We start from the raw sequence: 19,629 nt of genomic DNA on the forward strand, positions 1-19,629 counted from the left end.
TATGGTTTGATTAACTCTGAGGATGTGTACTCTGAAGTGAAATTGATATGTGGAAACAACAAAATGAGAATTTTAATGCATGTTTTGAAAAAAAAAATTCAAATGAATTTCTTTTCTTGTTTGTATTAACATTTTTCAATGTGAAAATGGCTAAAAGTGAAATACCGTCCAGAAGAACTATGCTTTTACTTTGAAAACTGCCCATAAACCTGACTACCGTAATCAGTGTGTTTTCAGATGTCTGAAACTTTACATTTAACGGTTTGCTACAATTCGTACTTCTCTAGTGGTTAAGAATGATTAAAGCATGCTGCCAACAGTGTCTACTAGAGAATTACGAGTTTAATTGGTCAAAAAAGTATTTTTCACATCGATGAACTGCGTGTAAACACCACATCTTGGAGGATTGCTGTACGGCTGGCATTGATTGGGGATACTGGCTGTTGCTAAGCAACATAATGCTGAACTGCCCCCACGGATTTGCAGCTTCTGGCAATTTTCAGCAAGACAGGCCAATACAGCAACTTAAAACTTCTTATTCCGCGAAGTTATGGGCTAATTTAAAGCTATTTTCTTTGTTCGAAATATGTTAACCCTTTTTACATTTTGCTCAGCGAAGTGACGAGAGGAACGCCTGTCATGGTCGTCGGTCAATCATGTCAGACGAAGAGAATGTGTCTCCTTTTCTTGAGGACGTCAGAGTTAAGTTTATCAAGGATAAAGTATGCGGGCTGTTGCGACTTCAGAGCCAAACATGGGAGAAGAGTGCTGTCGGGGAAGAGTTTCAAAGACTTCTGAAAGACTTCTTTGAGAGGGAATCAGTGGTGTTTTTCTTCTCATCAAAAACAGGTTGTTTGGTCGCGTCTAATGAGGTAAGGTTGACGCAGATTGTCGGTGGAAATTTAGCTTCTGATACTGGACTTGAAAGCTAGTTATAAGCTTATAGGGCACCCAAATTTTGCGAGACACATTTCATCCTGAAATGTCATGTTATTTAAACGCAGGTCCCAGCTGTTGTCCATAACAAACAAGTCTATGTCCTTAAGAAGAGAGCAGTTCTCGTCAACTCTGAGAACTGCAGGGAACTTCTGGTTTTTGGCATCCTGTCTTCACCCCCATTAACTCAGCTGTCGCGCACAATTGAGCAGGTGATTTATGTTTTTATTGTCATACACCCATACCATTAAAAAAAAAAAAAAAGAAAAGAAAAGCAAACTGTCAGTTAATTTTGTACCTAGACTCCTGCTGTGGGTTTTGGGTGAGTTTATTCTGTGTTCCTGTGCAAGGTATGTGTTCCACTCCTGACAAACAGCAAAAACCACCATATGTGGCCAAATTTGATGTCCGAGGACATCATTCGACACGTCGAGAGCGTGTGCGGTAAGACCTCAGTTGTACAAGGACAAGTTTTAGGGAAAACTGTCCTCCCTATACCAACTGCAGCAGACTGGATGGAAAAGTCATATGACGCCTTTAAAATGTAAGAAAACACACTCGTGCACACACACTCTGCTTGATCTTGGTTTATACTGTGAGATTTAGCTGTTTTTTTCTTTTCCCTCTCAGGCACGACAGCTACAACAGGGCGCTGGCCCATGCCATAGAGACCCAGGTCATCAAATGGTCAAATATGATCCAGAGGATTTTAAAGCAGGACTCCTCAGACCTACTGATGACAGGCTGTTATCCTCTGCCCAATGCAGAGCTGAAGTTTTGGGCTTCCAGAAAGAACAATATAGAGAGCATTCATCATCAGGTAAGCTGCCTTCTCCCTTGGCTCTTCATTAATATGTTATTTAATTGACCTTCTTTTGTTTGACCCTCTACGTCTTTATAATTTTTACTTACAGCTTCAGACTCCGGTTGTTCAAACGATGGCGAAGATGTTAGAGATGATGGACAGTAGCTATCAAACAACAATCAAGACTCTAATTGGAAATGTGTCTAATGGTGAGGCAAGCTTGTGCCTTTTTAAGAGGCCATATTATGGTTTGTGTCTTGTCAAATGTTTGATGCGCAACACAGTGTAAATACCAAAACATATTATCTTCATCTTTTTTTTTTCTTCTTCTTCTCCTAACAAACATAAAAAAAGCGCTTCAAGAAGCACAGGATATTGACCTTTATCTACAGCCACTAAATGCACAGTTGTCTCAGCTGGAAAAGAAAGGAATTCTTCACATGGAGGCATACATACCTGCGCTCTTTCATACACTCTTCCTTATCTGGACCAATTGCCGGTCTTATCAAAGACCGGCGCGCATTGTGGTGCTACTGCAGGAACTTTGCAATCTGTTTATCGAACAGGTACGAATCCTCGAATGTCACCGGAGACAAAAAAAACTCGCCATTGCTCAGCATTACAGCATTACTCTGAGTCGTCAGCTGTTGGGCACAAACTGACAAATATAAAAACCTTTCACCTTGCAGGGTTCTGCGTACCTCTCTGCAGATCTGCTACTCAGAGAAGATCCCGAGGAAAGTCTACAAATGGTAAAGAGGGTAATACAAGTCTTTAGCTGTTTCAAAGAGAGTTACCAGACCCAGAGGGAGAGGCTGGCCGACCAAGTGAAACATGCACCCTGGGATTTCCCATCTGCCATGATTTTTTCACGTTTCAGCCAATTCTTTAGCCGTATGCTACAGCTGGAGGTGAGAGCATATTTTTGTATAAAAGTGTAACACTAGTATTTTTGTATAAATTATGTATTTTTTTTTTTGTTGGTTTTCTTTTTTTTAAGAGTATGTTTTCTTCGCAGAACTTGTTTGAAACTATGCTGGACTTTCAGAGGATGGAAAAACTGGAGTTCGGTGGAATTAAAGGGGGGCTGTACGGTAATTTTGTTGACAAGATGCACAAAGAGCTCACGAACCACTGCCAAGCACTGAAGCACAGTAAAAACAGCCCACTTGACTTGAGCTCTCAGGTGAAACTGCCTAATTGTTTTTGCTGGGATTTACATTGGTTTACACTGGTGGCTGACACTGAATAGTTTTTTTAAATTTTTATTTCTGTTGTAAGTCTTTTGAAGATGAGTATCAGGCTTTCAAGAGTAGAATTGCAGACATCGAATGCCGCCTTGCCAGCCTGCTATGTTTGGCTTTTAAGGATTGCACAGGGCTGGAATCAGCTTTAAAGGTAAGCAAGACGGAATAGTTTTCTAATGTTAAACACTTTACCAATTCAGGATAAGTGAAAGACAGAGCGGCAAAGTGGGACAACAGTTTTTTAAAATTTTTCTATTTTTCAGATGCTAACCATTGTTGGACCCTTCCTGGAGAAAACCCAGATCAGACAGAGGTTTTGTCCCACCTTCCTTCTGCTTCAGCAGCTTTTCAGAGAGGAGCTGGCGAACTGTGATTTTCTGTTTCAGTCTCATCTCAAACAGGTGCTTGTTTCTGAAACTGGAGTAGCAATACAGCAGTATGCATTGAAGTAGCAATAGATGCTATTGATTTAACATTGATTTCCCTGTTTGTGTACAGATGGAGAGTGGTCTGACCAAGAACATGGCGCACACATCTGGAGCTTTGAAGTGGGCAAAAATGCTCAGAGAACGCATTCAAACACCGTGCGAAAGATTCAGATTACTGTTTGACATGTCAGTATAAGAATAAGATTTATTCAGTAAATAAATAAGTTAGAAACAATAGCTTATAAGTGACATATATCAATGCTCTTCTTCACTTAGAAAAGACAAGAGACAAATGTTTTGGTCATCTTTCTAGGTCTGAAGAAGGTGTGGAGATGGTGAATGACCACGTGTACATGGAGATGTTGAGTCATCTGGACCAGTATGAAGAGGACATTTACTCTAACTGGTGCAATGGTTTGGAGCAGGCCTGCCTGATAAATCTGAACCAGCCTCTCATCTACAGAAATCCCACATCGGGTCTGATTTCAGTAAATTTCAATCCAAAGGTAACTAATTTAAAGTCCTCGACGTGGAACGATGTGTCTCTCAAATGGGTTTAAAACGGCTGACATCACTTCAATATTTTTAAAATGGAGAACTCTGCTAACTAAGTAGGTAATGGAGAAAGAATGCATTCTTCTAAAGGTGCAAAACCCAGATGTGGGTCATATCTTTGGTGTGGTCAATTTTTTCTTGGCTCAAACTGTATCTCTCTATATTGCGTACAGACTTTGGCAAAGCGAGGAGCTGTTATTTTTCTTTTTTCTGTTACTGTTTAATTTTTGTTTTCCTCCTGGTTTTTATTAGTTATGACAAAACTAATAGATAATATATATATATATTATAGTTAATCGCTATTTCCTTCCTTGCCAGCTAAATGAGGTCCTAAAAGATGTGAAATATATCTACACGCTCAGTCAATTCAACATCCCTGCAGCTGCAATGACTGTTTTTGAGAAACGTGACATGTTCACAAAGGTAAGAAATAAATAAATCTGCAACACGACACTCTCCTGCACATACCCACCTATTCCTGTTAAAAAAGCTACATGGCTTTCTCTTTAACCCCTGCATATTCTAATTACTATATCTTTTCCCCATGAAAGTACATAAGCAGTTTGCAGCTGTTAGTGCAGTGCTACAACAAGCTAAAGCTGACAGTGCTAGAGGTGGAACTTCCACTCATCAAAGCTGAGCTGGAGTCCATAGACCTGCAGCTGCTAAGAGCGGAGTCAGGCCTGACTTGGCAGGATCAGGACTGCTGGAGCTTTATCAGAATCACCGAGCACCTTGTCCAAGACCTCGCATGTCGAGTCAGTAGAGCCAAGGAAAACTGTGATGCCATTCAGGCAGTGATGAAGGGGTGGAGCAAACAGGCCATGTTCTGCAGAAAGGACAACAAGAAAGGCTCTCTCATGCAACTAGACGACAGGGCCGACTGTGTCAGCAGGAAGTACAGCTCCATGAAGAAGGACGGAGACTTCATCCATCAGCTGGTGCAGGTTTGTGTGGGTGGATTTATCATGATACAGACTTCACTGTAAGTGAGCACTAAACCAGGAAACTTTTGGCATTGTTTTACAAGAGAAAGTTGTGAAAATATATTTGTCTTCAGGCAAATGCTGCACATTCAAAGTCACATTCACAGGCGATTAAAACCTTTCTTTCTTTACATGTTGTTAGTTATATCGTTTGTGTTTAGCTTTACATTCAGTTTCCTTTTGATGAGAGGATTCAGATATTATAGCATTTTCTAAAAATCCAACCTTTATGTGTTGTTAAACAAATTTAAAGATCATAATCATAATCATAATATACTTTTAGTTTTAATAAAAGTGATATTCTTTGAACTTTGACTTATAATCACTGTCTTCAACTACTTAATTACTATAGATAGTTACTTTAAAAATCTAAACATCTCATAAACACCTCTTTTATACGTCTCTTATCAGGAAAATATGGTCCTTTTCCACGCTGAACCTGCTTCAGAAGGATGGCAATCCTATTTGGAATACATGGATGAGGTGGTGGTGGAGGGACTTTTCAGCTACATCAGCCACTCTCTTCAATTCTTTGTGGACAGCATGGAGTCCTTGCCAAACCAGGCTCCTCTGTTTGAAGCTCAATTGATGCTGGATGGCACAGGGATGGCTTTCTGTCCTTCGGTGGAACGAGATGTGGTAGATGGCCTCTATGAACTGGTAGAGGAACTGATTGGAGATGTATTCAAGACTTCAGTGAATGTAAAGAGAGTTGCTGCTCATCTTAACGTGGAGAGCTATCAGGTACTCTGCTCTAGATTTATATCTTAAAGGTTCTCTGTCTCTAGCTATTGTTAACAGTTCTTCTGCAAATGCTACTGTAGATACTGAGAAATGATGTCTTTTCACATAACTCTTACAGGATGTAATGGATGGCATGGTAGACTTGTTGGACCTGAGAAAGGAAATAATGGACCGAGTGGAGAGTGTCCTGAATAAAGCTTCAGAGTACCAGAGAAAGTTTGATATCTATGCTCATCTATGGCAAGATGACAGGGCTGAGTTTCTAAGCCAGTTTCTCCAGTATGGACGCGTACTTACAACAGAGGAGATGGAGACTTGTAGAGCAGACGTGCTACCCGACAACCCCCCTACAATCGATAACTTCGAAGAACAGGTGAAGAATTGTTCTTTTTAACTCACGATTCCTGCTTTTTAATTGAAAGGCAATTTTTAAAAACTTTAATTTGAATGTTGTCCTCTTGATTTCACAGATTGATTATTATGAGGATCTGTATGCTGAAGTGTCCCAGCTGGAAGACTTCAGAGTGTTTGATGGGTGGCTTCGGGTGGATATCAAGTTCTTTAAAGCCAGTCTTTGTAACGTTATAAAAAAGTGGAGCTGGCTTTTCAAAGAGCACCTCTTGACATATGTGACGAACAGGTAAAACTCATTCTTGCATAGCTCTTCAATGCAAGCTAAACTGTTGCATTGGCTTTTCTCACTTTTCAAGCTTTCCCACTCAGTCTTGATGAGCTTCAGCAGTTCCTTCGAGCCACTGTTGAAGGGTTACACCATCCTATTGCTAAAGGGGACCATAAAGGCTTTTTGGAAGTTATGAGTCTTCTATTGGCTGTCAGAGACAGACAGAATACCACCGACAATATGTTTGAGCCTCTCAGAGACACAATCATTCTCCTAGAACGTTACGGTGTAACTATACCAGAACATTTCTACTCTCAAATGGAGGTAAGGATAATAAGCAGGTGATTTTCTCTTTTTATCAGTAATTATCATGCGATAATAGGATAGCAATTGTCTAATATAAATGAATGAATAATTAAGTCATGAATAATCAGAGTACTCTCTGTTCATTTTGTGCTCATTCAGACTTCAAGTAATCAAAATAATTCTCCTCACAGGAACTCCCGGAGAAATGGAGCGAGGCAAAAAAACTGGCTTTAAAAGTGAGGCATGATGTAGCACCCACGCAGAGCGTGGAAGTGATGGTTTTACGAAGACGATGCATGGATTTTGAGGTGAAAAGTCGTTAACCCATTCAAATCTATGGTTTAGTTTAAAAAAAATCTGAGGAATTTTGTGGAAAACACAGCTGTCTTTCAAATCATTTTTATATCTCAGGCTCTGAATAACCTACAGGAGAAACATGACATACAAATACCACCAGAAGTTAAATTATATCATCAATTACTGACTTTATTCTCAATATCAGTGTAATAGAAAAAAACTATCATTGTTTACGTGTCTTGGAAATGATTTGACGGGAGTTCCTTGTCGTGGTCACAATGTAAGAACATTGCTGAGTTCTTATCTCCAGCTAAATTCTACATACAAAGTGTGAAAAATATTGTTGCTTTATCCCCAGACAGAAGTACATTAAGGATGCACCTTTTCTATTTTTCAGGTTAAACTAACCAAATTCAGGGAGATTTTCAGAGCAACAGAACCCTTCAGTTACAATGCAATGAATCCCTACATTCACCTGGAAAAAGTAACAGTTTTGTTTCGTTTTAGAATAAAACAGATATCATACTCTAATGGACCCTTTTAATGACAATTGCATTGTGTTTGTAGTCTGAAAAAGCAATCCGGGACATGGAGAGAGAAGTAGCTGAGCTACAAGAGTCCACAAATCTCTTCGATGTAACTATCCCTGACTACAGAGACATCAAGCTCTGTAGACGAGAGATCACTGTCCTCAAAGAACTGTGGGACATTGTGGTATATGTGCAGGCAAGTGGCCTAATCTATATTCTGTTCTTAAATGTCATCATTCTTGATGAGATGGATATACAACTGAAAGCCTCATAACCCTACCACACTACTCCAGTACCTAAATGACTTGACCTGCCTGTCTTCCTGGAGGCTTTCTTTGAATATGTGAATACCTCCTGGCCCCCCGAAAATCCCCATTAAGCAGCCTCAGCCTATTGACCTCTGTACATGTGTCTTTATCTATACAGAGCAGTGTAGAAAACTGGACAATGACCAAATGGAGGCAAATAAACGTAGACCAGATGGATGCAGAATTGAGGAGGTTTGCCAAGGTGAGGTCACCCACTGTGCTACATCACACCAGCTCATCTCTCCTGCTGTTTTGCAGTCATGCACCATTGCTGTTTGTAACAGATGCCCCTAATAACTAATTATGTTTACCTTCCTTCTGTTTGTGTAGGACATGCGGAAGCTTGACAAAGACGCTCGCGTGTGGGACGTTTATACTGGACTGGACCTTTATGTAAAGAACTTGTTGACGTCACTGCGGGCCGTGAGTCAACTACAGAACTTGGCAATTCGAGAGCGTCACTGGGTGCAACTAATTAGAACAACGCAGGTGCATAAATACGAATAGTAAAGGCATTGTTTTTTCTTGCATGTTAGACATTTCAGACTTTCTCTCATGACTGTAATTCTTTTAAACAGATGGAGTTCTTTGTGACTGACAATACCACCTTGGGAGAGCTTTTGGCTTTACAGCTTTATTTGTTTGAAGACGAAGTTCGCCACATAGTGGATAAAGCAGTCAAAGAAATGGCTATTGAGAAGGTTTTTTTTCTGATATGAGTAACTCGTCAACAAACATGGCAACATCAGTAGTCTTTGAGCAGTTCTTACCAACAATACTATGTATTTGTACTATGTTACTGTCTTATCTTAGATGGATATATTGTTGTTAACTTATACTATATGTGAAAAGGGTAATGACAATGAGCAAAGAGCAAATCTTGGGAATACAATTAGTTTTATTATTATACTATTATTAATAATGCTGTTGTCAATATGCTGTCCACTATATACGTTTCAGGTCGTAACAGCAATAAGTCAGGCATGGGCATCAATGGAGCTCTCATATGAAGAACATTACCAGACCTCTGTACCACTACTTACATGTGATGAAGAGCTTATTGAGAAACTTGAGGATCATCAGGTAGATATCTGATTTACTGAGAATTCCCACGTAGTCTCACAACATAAGAGACAAAAATTTGATCTCAAGATTATTGTCAGTGGGTAGGACAGATAGTTAAGTACTGAGATGAGAACGCAGGAAGGGTGGCCATGTCTGAATGTCTTAACAGCACAGATGAGAGTAAAGAGGGTCCCTATTGAGTCCTTAGATTTACGGCTGCTGGGGATCACAAGGCATTGTTGCTCCTTGGTGCTCTTTGAGCGTGCACGCCAGATGTATTGGAGGGTTACAGCCAGCAATTAGAAGTCCTGCTACTTTAGTGTCTCCATATTTGTTGAAATGGTCGGGTTGCCATGCCAATGAGGTGGAATGTGTTTTCAAGTAAAACTGATATATGTCTGGTTATCAGGATTTTGCTTTCTCTTGCCATAGTTTGGGTGGTAGTGTGATGTACTTAAGTTTTACAACTAAGCTGTACTCATTGCTCTTTCTCTCCATCTCTTCAAGGTTCAGCTCCAGAGTGTCTTTCTGAGCAAGCATGTAGATCACTTCTTGTTCCAGGCCGTGGAACTACAAAACCAGCTGACTGTGGCTGACACTGTGCTGGGGGTCTGGATGGAGGTCCAAAGAACATGGGCCTACCTCGAAAGCATCTTTAAAGGCTGTGATGACATTTGCCAACAGCTGCCTGCAGATACACACAGATTCCAAGCAATAGATGCAGAATTTCAGGTCTGCACGTGCACACCAATGGTGTAGTTAAGCACAGTACCAGTTATTTAAAATCATTATAAACATGAGGATTTTTGGGTGTTTCAGGAGTTAATGTTGGACAGTGCTAAGACTAAAAATGTCATCGAGGCCACCAACAAACCACATCTATTTGAGAAGTTAGAGGGTCTACAAAAAAGGTTCTTGTATATTTTCATTAAACTTTACTTATGTTGTTTGAAATTCTCTGCTTACTATTCCTGCTCCCGCTCTCTGTCAGGTTGGCTTTATGCGAAAAAGCGCTTGCTGAATATTTGGAGACAAAGAGAATTGCCTTTCCACGATTCTACTTTATTTCATCTACAGACTTGTTGGACATCCTCTCGAAAGGGAGTCGTCCCAGGGAGGTAAAGTTACGTAGGGTTTCCTGTTGATTCTGTTTTGCTGAGTATTTAATGTGTGTTGCTATTGTTATGTTTAAGTGATGTGTTTCTAAGTATAGCTATTTTTTTATTTATTTATTTATTTTTAGGTAATTGTGCATCTCTCAAAACTTTTTGACAACATGTCAGATCTTGAGTTTGCCAAAAATGACCAGATGGACAACCCTAAACGTGCTGTGGGCATGTACAGCAAAGAGAGGGAGTATGTCCCATTCCAAACTGAATGTTGCTGTTATGGGCCGGTAAGATCATATTCAGTGTCAAAGACTGTGAATTAGCTATCACACTTCAGAAAATAATTAAGCCACTGGCCAAAACCCTTTACATTAGGTGGAGGCGTGGCTTTCCTCTCTTGAAGAGGCCATGAAGAAGAGTGTTGGGGGTCACCTGTTTGAGGCCGTATCTGTGTACGAGGACAGATCCAGAGAGCAGTGGATTCTCGAATTTCCTGCCCAAGTTGCTCTGACAGGATCGCAGATCTGGTGGAGTAATGATATGGAGCTTGTGTTTAGAAGACTAGAGGAGGGATTTGAATCTGCGCTGAAAGACTACAACAAGAAGCAGGTACATTTCATGAGGAGATGAGACACTAACATTTAAAGATTCTGATAATAAAATGGCTTTGCAAAATAGCTTTCATTGTCTCTTTTAGTCCATAATGACTAATACCAAGACTTTACTTAAGATGAATTTTCATTTACCAGTAGGTTTGTTGTGGCTGGAAATGACAAAGCAGAATTTTTTATATATTTACTAGAAATGCCCTGTCCAAAACTATCCTTACCCTTTCTTCATCATTTAGCAAAATCTTTCACACAATGTTATACCACTTTTTTCAGTTGTTGATATAACATCAACTATTCCAACTAGAGGAAACTCATTTTCCAAATAAAATCATGGTTATAAACCAATCTTTTGCCTGGGTATGAGCTTAGCTGTTTATATTTTCCCCTCTTTAATGTATAGTAAATGTTTCCCATTTTTGTTCTCACCTTTTCCATCGTAATCACCTCAGAGTCAGCGATCTGAGCTGGGCTTTTGAAACCTCATTGTGGCTTGTGCTCACAGTTTATATGATCACTCTTGTCAGTTTCATCAGCACTACTAAAGGTTAACATGTCCTTGGCTGCTGTTTGAATAATCTCTCTCGTCCCCCCAACCCACTGCGCTGCAGTGATTGGGTCTGCTGTCATACAGGAGCTGGGACAAATTACATCTCGGGATGTTTTAGTTGAAACAAGAACTTTAAAGTACACTGGTTCCATATTCATATACTACCTGTGTTTAACATTCTACATGGATTTTATGTTTAATGACTTTTTTTTACTCCTATTAGTATCTTTGACACTAAACTTGACCCAAGCAATATGATATCATATTTCTATCAATTTAGACACATTTTCTAAATTTGTTTTGCATTTCCTCTTCTGATTTCCTGTGTATGCTTTAAATCCATCTTTCTTCCTTCAGACTTCTCAACTGAACTTGTTGATTGGCATGCTGCTGGGAGAGCTGAGCCCAGGGGACAGACAGAAGATCATGACTGTCTGTACTATTGATGTGCACGCCAGAGACATTGTTGCCAGCCTCATTGCTCAAAAGGTTGCCACAAAGTAATTCTTACACCATGACTTTAGTGTAATTGAGCTAGATATACAACAAGATTTATGTTTTGCACAAGTGTGAAAAAGGGATATGATTTGCTTTAAAATACAAACAACATGGCAACAGTTAACTTCTTCATTTGAAATGGGTGTTTTGCAAAAAGTAAAATTCTCAGATTTGGATTAAAAGTTGATTAAATAACACAGGAAACCGGAAAATAAACATTATATTTCATGTTTGTTTAGATAATGAATTGGATTGCAAAAGAGAAACAACAGAAGCACTGCTTTTGTTTCATGGAATGGATAGTGTTAATTATAGCTCATAGGCTTGGACTGAAATGAGACATCGTAGCTGTGATCATCATCATACTACCTGTGTACCATATTTCTTTGATGTGTGCTCACAGGTTGCCAACTCACAGGCGTTCCAGTGGCTTTCCCAGCTTCGACATTGCTGGAATGAGGAGCACCGCCACTGCTATATCAACATCTGTGATGCTCAGTTCCTTTACTCATATGAGTATCTTGGAAATACACCACGCCTGGTTATCACTCCCCTCACGGACAGGTAGCAATAGCTCATCAGTTCGGAGTCCACATACATTAAATCCACATAGGTTCACAACATGGTTGCTAAACAGCACACCTGTGTTTCTCTTTGTGCCACTGTCAAGTGTAGGTGCTACATCACATTGACCCAGTCACTCCACTTGACCATGAGTGGAGCCCCAGCAGGCCCTGCTGGAAGTGGGAAGACTGAGACGACAAAGGATCTCGGCAGAGCCATGGGTGTCATGGTGTACATCTTCAACTGTTCCGAACAGATGGACTACAAGGTAAGTTTGACAGATCAGAGTTTGAGATGATTACTTTTAGTCATTTCTTTTTTTTGTGATGATTTAGATGGTTAAAAATAAAATTTCTGTTTTGTTCATGTGGAGTCAATTGGAAATATATATAAGGGCCTGGCCCAGACTGGAGCATGGGGCTGCTTTGATGAATTCAATCGTATCCCTGTGGATGTTCTGTCAGTTGTAGCAGTACAGGTCAAAACTATTCAGGACGCCCTTCACTCTAAAAAGAAACGGTGAGTAACCGAGGCTGAATACTAACTGGATCTGTGTCCTTTCAAAGATTAGTTCATATTTCATGCCATCTCTCAGGTTCCTGTTCCTCGATCAGGACATTGTCTTAAAAAACTCAGTCGGCATTTTCATCACGATGAACCCTGGCTATGCAGGCAGGGCAGAGCTACCTGAGAACCTCAAGACTCTTTTTAGGTAGGAATGATTAAGAAATCTTGTGTATCCTTGTGTTCCTTTATTGAAATTAAAGTTCATTGTGTGCTCTGACTGTGTCCTCCTACAGGCCTTGTGCCATGGTGGTACCTGACACTGAGCTAATTTGTGAAATAATGTTAGTGGCAGAAGGCTTCCGTGGTGCTAAGCTCTTAGCCAGGAAGTTTACTTCTTTTTACAGTCTCTGCAAAGAGCTGCTCTCCAAGCAGGTAGGAACCCAAATATTCTTTTCCAAATGCTGGATAAGAACATAGTGCATGAATTATCAATCTGTTCAGCCATATCTCAGCAGCAGAGTTAAACATGAAACCATCAAATGAATCTACACTTACCATAAATCACATGGCATTTGTGAATTAAACTTCCGTTTGTCTTTTAGGATCATTATGATTGGGGTTTACGTGCTGTTAAGTCTGTTCTGGTTCTGGCTGGGGCACTGAGAAGAAGAGACAAGACAAGACCGGAGAACCAGGTGACTTGATATTTGCATCTCATATTATATCCATGTAAAATAAAAAAAAGATAAATAAAAAAATAAAAAGAACCCATGTTCATTTCTTAGGTGCTAATGCGTGCACTCCGGGATTTCAACATGCCTAAAATTGTGACTGAGGATGTGAGTATCTTCTTGGGACTGCTTGGAGACTTGTTCCCCAGCTTGGAGGTGGAAAGAGAAAGAGACTTCGAATTTGAGAAGTCCGTCCGAGACACCACGCTGGAGCTCCGACTTCAGCCTGAGGAGACATTTATCCTCAAGGTTTGACACGAAGCTGTGTAAAAGTACCTGAAAAATGAAAGTCTCCTCTTGTAAACATCTTTACTTTTGTCAGGTGGTGCAGCTGGAAGAACTCATGTCAGTGCGTCACTCTGTCTTTGTAGTTGGAAATGCAGGGACCGGGAAAAGCCAGGTTAGTTTTCTGTTTTAAAAGTTGTGAAGTTAGATACTCTCCTTCATTTTGTAACAGATGTCAAATGTGAGGAACTGACTTTTTCAACAGATCTTGAGAGTTCTTCATAAAACCTATGTAAACTTGAGGAGGAAACCAGTCTGGAATGACCTCAATCCAAAGGCGATAGACAGAGACGAACTATTTGGCTTCATTCATCCTGCAACACGGGAGTGGAAAGATGGTAAACAGACCTGAATTTGAAGGCACACGAAGCAATACTTTTCCGTTACTGTTTGCAATCAGAATTTGGTCTTGACTTTCCTCCCTGGATCAACAAGCGGTTACGTTCCAAGGCATGAATAAACACACCCACCCTTTCACACACTTCTGCATGACCCACAGTTGGGTACCACATCACCAGACTTTGTGTGAAAGTATCTGCTCTGCTGTTTGAGCCTGTATATGTGTTGAGCACAGAAAGGAGAGAAGACAGAGATTTAAACTGATTGCAATGTTTTTATGCTTCCCACAATTGTGCACTGTTTTGCTAATACCAAGACAACCATTGCCAAGAGGTTAAAGTAAGAAACAAATGTTCAGAACACAGCCAAATACTAAGAAACACAGAAATTATTAAGTAAGTAAAATGTATTCTAATAGCACCTTTCTCAGACAGCAGTCACAAAGTGCTTCACAGAAAGAAAAAAATTATAGCTCATGTGGTAAAATACAAAGAGCCAGTGAAGAGATTTTAAGACGGGGATAATGTGGGCTCTTCTGTCAATGTACGTCAGGATCCTCACAGCAGAATTTTGTACAAGCTGTAAACAAGTCAAATCCTTCTTGCTTAGACGGGTGAACAGGCTGTTACAGTAGTCTAGACCTGATTAAATAAATGCATGTATTGGCATCTCAGGATTATTTTTAGAGACGATAGTTTTTAGTTTGGTGATGTTACGCAGCTGGAAAAAGAAGGTTTTTAGTAACTGTTCTAGAGACATGGCTTTGTCAAAAATGACTCCTAAATTTCTCAGGCTAGTATTGGATCTCTGGCTGAGGCTACCTAAGTGCTGTTTGATGCCAGGAATAGCACTATCTGGGGCAATGATGAGGGTCTCAGTTTTGTTTGAGTTTAACTGTAGACAATTAGCACTCAACCATTGTTTTATTTGTGATCAACTGTTGGTCAGGGAGCTCAATTTATGGGCCTCAGATATCTTAAAAGAACGATATAATTGGATGTTGTTCGCAAACGGATGATAAGAGACGTCACCAAACTGTTGTATAATCTTCCCAAAGGAGAGCATGTACAGCAAAAATAGAATTGGTCCCAGGACAGAACCTTGAGGTAACCCAAATACCGGTAAAGGACATACATTTCTACTGGGTCATAAGACATGGGTGTGATAACTTTTGAACGAGTCTATTTGTTATTTTATATGAAAACTATTTATATGTCTGCCTTTTAAATTACGATAACAAAATTAGAAGAGAATTATGTGTTTCTACTTACATGTGTAAATAGCACTTACACTTTGCATTCTCTATCTCTGTGCAAGGTTTGCTTTCATCACTGATGCGAGAGCAGGCAAACATCTCCCACCTTGGGCCTAAGTGGATTGTGTTGGATGGAGACATTGATCCGATGTGGATTGAATCACTCAACACGGTGATGGATGATAACAAGGTACCTCCCTCCTGTTCACTCATACACTATTGTGCAACACATAGCAACCAAGGTGGTATATACAGAAAAAGAGGTCTCTTTCCCCCTCCTTCAGCAATCACTTCCTGGAGTGAAAGAGCTTGTTTTTTTTTTTTTGTTTTTTTTTCAGAACAATTAATCATGTCACAGCGATCTTGTGCCTTTGAAATAGTCTAAAGCAAGTTTGTCTGACCTGATAAGATATGGAGTGTTTTTTGCTTCCTTTTTTTTAATGTAATGCTTCATAATTCATATTAGGTCCTGACTTTAGCCAGTAATGAGCGCGTACCTCTCACCTCATCCATGAGACTGGTGTTTGAAATCAGTCACCTTAAGATGGCCACTCCTGCCACTGTATCCAGAGCAGGAATACTCTATGTTAACCAACAGGACTTGGGCTGGAACCCGTGAGTTACAGACAATCATTCTTCATCTGTTCATATTCACATCAAATAGGTTTCTAGTATGAGGCTGCTTTTGCATTATCTTCTGTATCTTGGATTGTTGCCCAGGTACGCTGCCAGTTGGATTGATCAACGAGAACGCCAGACAGAAAGAGCTCACCTCACCATATTGTTTGAGAAATACGTTCCACTTTGTCTAGAAAAGATGAAAAACACTTTCAAGACAATTACTCCCATCCCAGAGATCTCTATGGTGCAGGTGCACACCACACAAGCATATACAGTGTATTTATTCCTTCTTTGTAAGTCTTTAGAGTTGGAAGATTGCAATATAATAATATTTTTTCTTCTCATTTAGACGCTCTGCATTTTGCTTGACTGCCTTCTAACACCAGAAAATATTCCGTCAGAGTCGCCTCGTGAAATCTATGAGACCTATTTCACCTTTGCCTGCATCTGGGCTTTTGGGGGGGGCATCTGTCAAGATCAGGTATTTGTTTAATTTAATTCAAGTAAACAAAGTAGAGTTTTACATATTAACTTGAACAGTGAGAATGACATTCTTTTTGTATTTGCAGAGATATTTTGTGTACGATATTGAATCTTTTATTTATTTTTTTCAGCTCCATGATTATCGGGTAGAGTTCAGTCAGTGGTGGATCAAAGAAATGAAGACTGTGAAGCTGCCAGCACAGGGGACAGTTTTTGACTACTACCTTGACCATCAAACCAGGCGCTTCCTGCCCTGGAGTGACATTGTGCCGCAGTTTGCAATGGAAACTTGCACAGCAGTACAGGTGGGAACTTAAAAACTACCATAACTATGAGACTGAAGGGCCCTTGTGAAAGAAACACAAACTTTTGAAAATGGTTTGACAAATAATCGCGATGACAAGAAGCAAAATAACCAAAATGAACAATATAGGGATATTAAAAATGTACGCATGCCTCAATGAACATAATAAGTGAGGGTAAAGTCAAATCATGAGGTTATGGCAGGGGTGCTGGAATGGATGATAGGCTTGCCACTGTGTCTGATTACCATCTACCACTCCCTGTACCAGAGTGTGTGGGGGTGAAGGCATGAGCAACAAGGCTTGAGCTATCACCCACGCTCTTTTGTCTTTCTTTATGCTCCTGCATACAGCTGTGAATGCTCCAAAGGCTCTTGCTGAGCCATAATTAGTGGGGTTTTGTTCTGAGCAAATGATGCTATTATGACAGAATAGTTGTGGTGTTCTGAGGAAATACAAGAAATTATAAATCACATACAATTCACTGAACACATGTCTGTCAATAAATCACAATCAAAGAAAGCCATAATAACCATGTTTCTGTTCTGTGTCTTCCTGCTGTTTCCATGATTGCAGGCTGTTCTGGTGCACACAGCAGAGACTGTGCGTCTGTGCTACTTCATGGACTTGTTGCTGGAGAGGAGGCAGCCGGTGATGCTTGTGGGGAATGCTGGAGTAGGAAAGACTGCACTTGTCGGGAACAAGTTAGACTCTCTGCCAGAGAGTTACATGACCTCAAAAGTACCCTTCAACTACTACACTACCTCCCTCCTATTGCAAGGTGAATGGTTTTTGGATTGTTCTGTGGTGCACATTAGAATTTCAAGACAACTGTAGCACCATCTGCTGGTAATTATTAGACTCAGAGAGGGAGATGAGAATAAAACTTTATCCTCATGTCATTACTCAGAAATCCTCACATTTCTAAAGTTCGTTTTAATCATGCTGCCTGTTATTATTTTTTTATTCTGTTTAACAGAAAAGCATATTTTGGTTGTGTTGAATTCCCTGTGTTGTTGTTGCTTTGTCTTGCAGAAATCCTAGAGCGACCATTAGAGAAAAGGACAGGCAGATGCTACTCTCTTGTAGGCAACAGAAGGCTCATCTACTTTATAGATGACATGAACATACCAGCTGTTGACCACTATGGAACTGTACAGCCTCATGCACTTATACGCCAGCATCTGGATTATGGGCACTGGTGAGAAGGCCATCACACGCCAAGTCAGATCCAGTATAGTCATTACATTAATCTTTGCACCGTGTGACACTGAGTAATCTGAGACCCTCCATTTTGATAGAGAAAAACTTTACAACCCACAAACACAGAACAGAAATATTCCAGAACAAACAGACATGCAGTATTAGCAACACATAACATATATACTATATGTATATAAATAAACTGTATAAGAATAAATTGGGAATATATATGAATGCAGAGTGTTAGTTTTCCAGTTCTGTGACTCTCTTGCGAATTTGTTTATTCTTTGAAACATTCATTCATTTTGCTGTCCTCTGTAGGTACGGCAGACAAAAACTGATCTTAAAAGAAATACAAAACACTCAGTATGTTGCTTGTATGAATCCAACTGCCGGGAGTTTCATTATCAATCCCAGGTTACAGGTATGTTTGTCAGTGAAAATGCCCTTTTTCATTCCTGAAGTTAGCTTTAAAATATTATTCAGATGTGTTCAGATGGTAAAAAGGAGTCTGAAATATAGTTTATCTTTGAATAAGATGAGAATATTATGGCCAAAATAGAATTCATGAAAATGAGGCCAGTTGAAATGTTTTAAATGATGACAATGATTCAAGTTCATTTTTAACTTTTCTAGTTGTTTTTGGTCATGTTGTTTATCTTCTTCTTTTTTTTTTTACTTGCAAATTAATTTAACTTAGAAAGCATACAAAAACAATGCACACTTAATGATACAATTATAAAAATATAATTTTTCATCAATGCATGAAGTGACATATTTAGTTATATTGTTTCTAGAAAAGCCAATCAGCTATGCATGCAACAGATTTGTTCGAAGTTTGGGCACTCAGAGTTCATCCAGGAAAACGTTGTATTCACTGCTATGCATTTTCTAAAAGACCATTGTGCCTTATCTCCCGTCAGAGACATTTTTCAGTGTTTGCAGTGAACTTTCCTCCATCTGAGGCTCAGACGTCAATCTACGGTCAGATATTGTGTGGTCATCTGAAACAGCAGCTTTTCAGTCCGATGGTCCAGAAGAGTGTTGCAGCTGTGGTCCAAGCTGCTATAACTCTTCATCAGAAGATGGTTCACAACTTTCTGCCTACAGCCATCAAGTTTCACTACACATTCAATCTTCGAGACATGTCTAATGTCTTTCAGGTAGTGCTCATACTAGTCACACATTACCACTGGAGTTATGAGTGATATAACATTTAATTGATTATTTTGGTTTTTAAGGGCATCGTTTTATGTGGGCCTGAGAGTGTGAAGGAAATCATTGACATGGCATTGTTATGGCTCCACGAGTCCTGCAGGGTGTACTCAGACAGACTTGTAGATGTCAAGGACGTGCAACTTTTCCGGAAGCTCCAAATGGAGACTGTGCATGAATGCTTTGAGGTGCAATGCAGATTATATAAAACAAAAAAGGCGAATATAGTGCTTTTCTTCACCTGCAGACTAGGACATTGATCCGAAAGAGTTATACGTTTGTCCTCTCCCAGGGAGTGGAGGAAAAAAAGGTGAAAAAACAGCCCCTCCTCTATTGCCACTTTTCCCACATGGGTGAGGAGCCCTCCTATGCGCCTGTCACAGACTGGTCGACGCTCAAGACAGTCCTCACAGATGCATTGGAAAGCTATAATGAGCTCCATCCAGCCATGAATCTCGTGCTGTTTGAGGACGCTATGCAACATGTGTAAGTGCTGTTATAATAATCCCGCTGAAAATGGAGAACTTAAA

General features: G+C 39.9%; 1 protein-coding gene across 1 annotated transcript in view; it reads left to right on the top strand.

Annotated features, from left to right (window-relative positions):
- Window positions 1–656: 656 nt before the first annotated feature.
- LOC140315710 (dynein axonemal heavy chain 11) overlaps window positions 657–19,629 on the top strand; it is a 36,864-nt gene continuing 17,891 nt past the window's right edge. The window contains exons 1-51 of the mRNA XM_072393301.1: window positions 657–872; window positions 1,005–1,148; window positions 1,287–1,480; window positions 1,567–1,756; window positions 1,851–1,950; window positions 2,096–2,307; window positions 2,431–2,652; window positions 2,760–2,927; window positions 3,023–3,139; window positions 3,252–3,389; window positions 3,487–3,602; window positions 3,730–3,922; window positions 4,290–4,394; window positions 4,523–4,918; window positions 5,369–5,701; window positions 5,820–6,074; window positions 6,172–6,341; window positions 6,425–6,647; window positions 6,821–6,937; window positions 7,324–7,410; window positions 7,494–7,652; window positions 7,883–7,966; window positions 8,095–8,253; window positions 8,343–8,465; window positions 8,725–8,847; window positions 9,337–9,561; window positions 9,649–9,740; window positions 9,821–9,947; window positions 10,073–10,225; window positions 10,314–10,547; window positions 11,454–11,585; window positions 11,998–12,158; window positions 12,270–12,426; window positions 12,532–12,677; window positions 12,754–12,870; window positions 12,959–13,097; window positions 13,268–13,360; window positions 13,451–13,645; window positions 13,719–13,796; window positions 13,887–14,019; window positions 15,338–15,465; window positions 15,742–15,890; window positions 15,996–16,146; window positions 16,246–16,377; window positions 16,511–16,684; window positions 17,258–17,462; window positions 17,717–17,882; window positions 18,206–18,308; window positions 18,808–19,047; window positions 19,126–19,287; window positions 19,392–19,585. Coding sequence (XP_072249402.1) covers window positions 657–872; window positions 1,005–1,148; window positions 1,287–1,480; window positions 1,567–1,756; window positions 1,851–1,950; window positions 2,096–2,307; window positions 2,431–2,652; window positions 2,760–2,927; window positions 3,023–3,139; window positions 3,252–3,389; window positions 3,487–3,602; window positions 3,730–3,922; window positions 4,290–4,394; window positions 4,523–4,918; window positions 5,369–5,701; window positions 5,820–6,074; window positions 6,172–6,341; window positions 6,425–6,647; window positions 6,821–6,937; window positions 7,324–7,410; window positions 7,494–7,652; window positions 7,883–7,966; window positions 8,095–8,253; window positions 8,343–8,465; window positions 8,725–8,847; window positions 9,337–9,561; window positions 9,649–9,740; window positions 9,821–9,947; window positions 10,073–10,225; window positions 10,314–10,547; window positions 11,454–11,585; window positions 11,998–12,158; window positions 12,270–12,426; window positions 12,532–12,677; window positions 12,754–12,870; window positions 12,959–13,097; window positions 13,268–13,360; window positions 13,451–13,645; window positions 13,719–13,796; window positions 13,887–14,019; window positions 15,338–15,465; window positions 15,742–15,890; window positions 15,996–16,146; window positions 16,246–16,377; window positions 16,511–16,684; window positions 17,258–17,462; window positions 17,717–17,882; window positions 18,206–18,308; window positions 18,808–19,047; window positions 19,126–19,287; window positions 19,392–19,585 — 8,330 coding nt within the window. The remainder of the gene's footprint in view (window positions 873–1,004; window positions 1,149–1,286; window positions 1,481–1,566; window positions 1,757–1,850; window positions 1,951–2,095; window positions 2,308–2,430; window positions 2,653–2,759; window positions 2,928–3,022; window positions 3,140–3,251; window positions 3,390–3,486; window positions 3,603–3,729; window positions 3,923–4,289; window positions 4,395–4,522; window positions 4,919–5,368; window positions 5,702–5,819; window positions 6,075–6,171; window positions 6,342–6,424; window positions 6,648–6,820; window positions 6,938–7,323; window positions 7,411–7,493; window positions 7,653–7,882; window positions 7,967–8,094; window positions 8,254–8,342; window positions 8,466–8,724; window positions 8,848–9,336; window positions 9,562–9,648; window positions 9,741–9,820; window positions 9,948–10,072; window positions 10,226–10,313; window positions 10,548–11,453; window positions 11,586–11,997; window positions 12,159–12,269; window positions 12,427–12,531; window positions 12,678–12,753; window positions 12,871–12,958; window positions 13,098–13,267; window positions 13,361–13,450; window positions 13,646–13,718; window positions 13,797–13,886; window positions 14,020–15,337; window positions 15,466–15,741; window positions 15,891–15,995; window positions 16,147–16,245; window positions 16,378–16,510; window positions 16,685–17,257; window positions 17,463–17,716; window positions 17,883–18,205; window positions 18,309–18,807; window positions 19,048–19,125; window positions 19,288–19,391; window positions 19,586–19,629) is intronic.

This window comes from Leuresthes tenuis, unplaced genomic scaffold, assembly GCF_036924035.1.
Source record: "Leuresthes tenuis unplaced genomic scaffold, fLeuTen1.0.hap1 SCAF_10, whole genome shotgun sequence".
Taxonomy (NCBI): Eukaryota; Metazoa; Chordata; class Actinopteri; order Atheriniformes; family Atherinopsidae; genus Leuresthes; species Leuresthes tenuis.